The sequence below is a fragment of the Meriones unguiculatus genome, chromosome 12 (assembly GCF_030254825.1).
Source record: "Meriones unguiculatus strain TT.TT164.6M chromosome 12, Bangor_MerUng_6.1, whole genome shotgun sequence".
NCBI classification, from domain to species: Eukaryota; Metazoa; Chordata; class Mammalia; order Rodentia; family Muridae; genus Meriones; species Meriones unguiculatus.
The window spans coordinates 29,059,981-29,065,375 of NC_083360.1; the positions used below are offsets into that span (position 1 = coordinate 29,059,981).

At 64.3% G+C, this 5,395-nt stretch overlaps 1 protein-coding gene across 1 annotated transcript; it reads right to left on the reverse strand.

Moving 5' to 3' along the window:
- Positions 1-1,081: 1,081 nt before the first annotated feature.
- Positions 1,082-4,441, reverse strand: Hmx1 (H6 family homeobox 1). Its single transcript, XM_021659069.2, has 2 exons — positions 4,009-4,441; positions 1,082-1,713 (listed from the first exon to the last, which is right to left on the reverse strand). Exons 1-2 carry the CDS (start codon positions 4,379-4,381, stop codon positions 1,082-1,084), a joined length of 1,005 nt encoding a protein of 334 aa, XP_021514744.1. The 5' UTR covers positions 4,382-4,441.
- Between the last annotated feature and the right edge of the window lie 954 nt (positions 4,442-5,395).

The window sequence follows — 5,395 nt, forward strand, 5'->3', positions numbered from 1 at the left end:
TCACTAGGAGAGAACCCACCTGTAGGTAGGAGCAGTCAGTTTGGGGGCAATGGAGGTGGGTGAGTCTGGAGGGAGTTCACATTGCTCAAGCAGCTTCCCCAGAGATCCCACACAGAGACCACCGATGGGTCAGGGGAGGCAGGAGCAGGCACCCCAGCGCCTTGCTGAACAGCCAGAGCTTTGTTTTTGTCTACACACATTCTTCTGTCTGTCCCAAGCGCAGGTGAGCGCAGTGGCCACACAACCCCAAGAACTCTTGTGACAAAGGGCCAGAGGCCTTTCTCTGCCTGTGCCTTTGGTTTCAGCGCCCAGAACTCTATATAACAGGCTGCCATCTTTACATCCCTACTCCTCACTCCTGGACCTTTAAGCCTTCTAGGGAGGCTGCTGGGCCTTCCAGTCTAGAGGCCTTGAGTAAAATTTAGGGTGGCTCCAGCCTGCCCCGCCCACCTCCCCTGGGGCAGCCCAAGTCCCTGGCCAGCTTTGGGAGGGAAGCACCCACTCACTCATGCCTGCTACCAGAAGAGCCTCTGTCCCCAGCGACCACACAGCAGCGACTCCATCCAGAAAACGTCCCTTTTTATTCCATATGCAAAGAAATAGATTCATCACAGAAAAAAAAAAAAAGTCTTCGCCAAGCCAAGAGAACCAAGGCGGCCCAGGAGAGAAGCCCTCTTCGGAAGAGAGGCCCAAGATGGGTTGTCCCAAGGCCCGAGTCTTTCTGCACTGTCTCTTGGAAGAGGGTCCCTGCTGTCTGGGTTCCTGCGAAGTCCCGAGAAAAGGACATTCTGAGTTAGGGGCAGGATGCCTCGGGGACAGTCACCGCGTGGTTCCTTGGCCAGCCCGTTCCAAGTGTCCGTTTGCCGCCTGGGAGCCCTCATCCGCTCAGAACCGGCGAGAGCTATCGCGTTGCCGCTTTCCTCCGAGCGAGCCGGGCTCCAAGCCCCGCAGCAGCCACCGCCCGGCACCCTCGGGAGCGGCTACCCACGGAGACGGCCTCCGGAGGGGCTTCGAGGCACGGGGTGCCTCCCGTCCACCGCCTCCTCCTCCTGGCGCCCCCCCCCGCACTGAGGGCGCCGGCTCACACCAAGCCCGGCATCTGCGCGCGGAGAAAGGGCACCGAGGCGGCGGCCGGGAAGGCGGCCAGCGGGTAGGCCAGCGCGCCGGAGAAGCCGAGCAGCGGCGGCGGCGGCGCGGGCGCGGGCGGCGCCAGCGGGAAGGGCAGCGCGGGCCCCGCGGCGGCCGGGGGGCTCTCGTGGTAGAGCACGGGCACGCGGACCAGGCGCTGCGCGCCCGGCGGGGACAGGCTGGCCGCCTCCAGCTCGGCCGCCAGCTGCCGCTTCCACTTGTTGCGGCGGTTCTGGAACCAGATCTTGACCTGCGTCTCCGTGAGCTGCAGCGAGGCGGCGAGGCCCGCGCGCTCCGCGCTGCTCAGGTAGCGCTTCAGGTCGAAGGTGGACTCGAGCTGGAAGACCTGGCTGCGCGAGAAGACCGTGCGCGTCTTCTTCTTGCGGCCGCCGCGCGCCTCCCCCGCCGCCGCCGCTGCGGCCGCCGCCGCCGGGGCCTCGGCCAGCTCCGCCGCCTCCTCCCCGCCGGCCGCCGGGCCTTGCGTCGTCACCTCCCGCGGCACGGCTCCGGGCCCTGGGCACCGAGGCCAGGCGCTCTCTGCGTGGCCCATCTCCTCGCCCGTCTCGGGAGAGTCCCGGTCGCTTGCTGCAGGGGAGAAACGGGCATAGTGGTAGGTTCTAAGGGTCTGTCCTAAAGGGACCGCCGAAACTGGCTTCCTCCCACTTTCCAATACCCCACAGCCGCTATGGCACAAACTAGAAGAGAAATAGTGCCTGCGCAGAGGTTAGGGAAGCCAGCAGTGAGGGTTCATCCAGCAGGGCTGTGTGTGCACGTGGCGGAGGCAGAAGGTGAAGCCCTAGACCAGGGCTGCAGCAAACACGTGGCAGCACAAACCCAGAGAAAGAGAGAGAGAGAAAAAGAAAGAAAGAAAGAAAAAAAGGTTGACCCAGAAGGCAAGATGATCTCTGGGATTTCTGGCAATCGCATAAAAGGCAAGCGGAGAACCTACTTTGGAAGATGTCTTTCAAAACTTTGAACGATGCCCTTCAAAACTATGAACACACGGAGGCTGGCTTACAAGCTAGCGGCCAAGGGCCAAGGCCTCCCTGTCACTCACAAGGAACAGACGCCAGGGAAACAACTCTTGGGAGACTGAATACACATTCTCCCAAGGAAACTCCACTGGCACAACACTGACCCAGACACCCTGAGGCAGGCCCTCTGCAGCAGCAAAACGTGCTCCAGGAGAGCACAGAGGACAGCAGTCCTGCGGATCACAGAACCGCCCCAAGCGGCTTCCACACTTGCCCAAAGATCTCTGCTCCGAGTCCCAAGCTCAGGTCTGTCAAGGGATGTCACCGAGCTAAAGAACTTCGGTGGGGCCCCTGGTGCTCCTCTAGACTTCTGGGCACACGAAAACGATTCTGGCCAGCCTGTTTTCCCTCTGGCTAACGGATTAGAGGCCAAGGTGGGTTTGGGCCCAGGTTATGCTTCAACATGGTGGGTTTGTGTGCCTGACTAAATTCTGCCTGGTTCCCTTGGAAGCATGATGATTCCCAATTGTGCCCCCTGCCCAGCCCCCACGTTCTGTCCTCTCTCAGTGCCCACTGCAAAGTCACGTAGCAGGATGGCATGTATGCAGCCAGACCTAGGGTTTCCAGCATCCCCACAAAGATGCCCCAAGGCCCTACACTCACAGAGCTCCATGGGTTGTCAAGAAATGCTAATCTGGCTCGCCTGCTCTGATAGGAACAGGGAACTCTAACCCGCATGGCACGAAATAAGGAGGAATCACCACTGTGGGGGCTGACCACTGGGCTGCAGAGGAGGATGGGAGAATAAAGCGTTCCCGCGGCAAGAGTCTCAGCGTTGGCTTTCAGGATTGCTACGGGCCCTGTTTAAGTTTCTGTAAAGAAGGCAGGCGTCCCACACCTGGGCTGGGAGACCTGTCCTTCTCCTCCACACTAGGGGTGGGTATCTAATGGGAAAGCGTGGCCCCAGGCCACTCACGGCTACCTCGAAGCTCCTGAACCCCCACGCAAACGGCTCCCAGAGCCTCCATTGTCAATTTTTCGCTATGTGGAAGTCTGTGTGTTTGGGGGCAGGCTGGCAAAAGGGGTGCAGTGGGGGAGGTTGAAATATCCTTCCTAGTCTTCTCAAGGGTTGCTCTCTAAAGAGCAGGTCCTGAGACAGGTTAGGAGCCTCTGGAGACAGGCAGTCAAAATCAGGATGTCCAGGCCAGAGGGGTAAGTGGGTTCTGGGGCTGAGAAGCCCCCACCCCCATTCTCTGAGCCCTCTGCAGGAAACAAAGGCCAAGGAGGGGGAGGAGCAAAAAAGAAGAGAGGGGGTGGAATGGACCCTTCGCAGTGGCCTTCCACCAGCCTCAGCCAGGTCCTGAGAAGACCCAAGGAAGGTCCAGGCCCAGGTCCAGGCTCTTGCTGCAGCCAGGAGAGTAAATGATATTTTAGGGGCCACAGTTGCTATAGGCCTCCCATCCAGCCCCCCCATCCAGACCCCCATCCAGACCCCATCACTGCGTTCCCTCTACTCAGCTCCCTTTTATTTCAGTGCTGGACCCCAAAGTCCTGGCTCCTCAGTCACCCTTCCTCTCCTCTCACCTCCCTTTCATCATCACTGTCTCTCTCTACGCACTCCTTTTCCCTCTCCCGTGTTCCCGCGGCCTATTTCACCCTCCTCTCTCCCGCCTGCAATTTTGCAATTTCGCGTTCTCGGGGCCCCCAATCCTCAGCTTCGCACCATCATGCGTGCAGCGCTATCCCCGGTCTCCAGCAACTGCCCAAGCTAACGGTTCCAAGGGGGTCTCGTACCACCCCGATTCCGGGACACAGAAGACTCACCAAGCCCAAAGTCGCCAAAAGAAGGCGCAGGGAGAAAGCAGGGGCCTGCGCATTGCCCATCCCTTCCCGCACCCACACTCACTGTCAGGACTCAGGCCACCTCCGTAGCCGCCGTGCGCCCGTGGGTACCACCGCGTCGCGCCTCCGCAGCCAAGCGCGAAGGGCGGCCCAGGCCCGGGAGGCGGCCGGGGACCTAGGCCCAGCGCCCGGGCCCTCGCCTCCCCGCCCGGACCGCTGCCCGCGCGCAGCTGTCGCCGCCGCTGCAGCCGCCGCCGCCGCGTCTGCGGGTCCTCGTCCTCGGGGTCCTCATCGTCGTCGTCCTCCTCTTCGCGGACGCCATCGTCCTGGGCTGCACGCCCCGCGCCCTTGGCCTCAGCTGCCAGCAGGTTCTCGATGAGGAAGGAGGAGGCGCGGGCTGGCGTGGCGCGCCCGGGCTCGGTCAGCTCATCCGGCATCGCGGCCGCGGGCCCGTCGGGCAACGCTGGGATCCTGAGGGGGTCCCTGGTGCCCGGGGCGCGACCGCCTCCCGGGCCCCGCTGGGATTGTGGAGCCCGGCTGCCCAGCGCACGAGCGGGCTGGCCCTGCCGAGCCCCTGCCCAGAGCGCGGACGTCGGGCTCCGCGGGGCGGGCGGGCGGGCGGGCGGGCGTCGGCTCCTGCTCCGCGCTCGGCCCGGCGGGAGCGGGTGCGCGCCGAGAGCCGTCCCCGCAGCAGCCTCGCCGGCCTTTCTCGGAGCCGCTCGGGTCGCCGCCCCGGCTGGCCTCCCGGGGGGCGGGGCGGGGGCGGGCCCGGGGGCGGGGCGGCGCGGGGGACCTGAGCTCGGCCCCGAGGACCCGCCGCGGCCCTGGGAGAGGCCCCCCGCGGGAGCCGCCGCCCGGCCCGGCTCCGGAGCGCAGGCAAGCGGAGCAGCGCAGGGCAGGCGGCCCCGCGAGATGCATTCCGGAGGGCTCCCCCCCCCGCACCGCGCCGGGGAGGGGAAGGGGGCGGGGCCTCGGCTTGGAGGCCGACCATTGGCCAGCGGGTCTCCGCGAGGCCCGGGCTGGCCAATCGCGTCGGAGGAGAGCCGTTCTCACCCGCCGAGAGCGCGTCGGAAGCCCTCTGAAGGCGCGGTTCGTGCGTGAGTCCGTGTGATTGTGTGTCTGCGCGCGTGTCACAGCCACGGCCGGCCGGGCCGCGCAATTTTCTTTTCAAAGATCTCCCCGCATGTAATTACGAATTTGGCCAGAGCTAAATTGCAGACGTGTGGCGCGTTCTAACACTCGGAACCTAAGGAAATGAGCTTTGGGCGACAGGGATGCTCCCGTTTCCCCTGCTCACTCCCGGGGAGTGAAGAGCCCCGAACCCGGAGGGGCGTGCCCCCTGCCCCCTGGTGTCACGCTGGGTGGGCATCGGTTGGGTCCGCGCGCGCGGGGCACCTCGGCCGCCCGGCTCCCTTCCTTTCGGGCCGGTGAGCGCCGCAGGCCCAGCCGCT

Bases quoted from the DNA above. Each gene is read 5' to 3' on its own strand.
- Hmx1 (XM_021659069.2), bottom strand. From the start codon at position 4,381: ATGCCGGATGAGCTGACCGAGCCCGGGCGCGCCACGCCAGCCCGCGCC. The intron at 1,714-4,008 runs GTGAGTGTGGGT...TCTCCCCTGCAG, and splicing joins AGGTGGCCTGAGTCCTGACA to CAAGCGACCGGGACTCTCCC.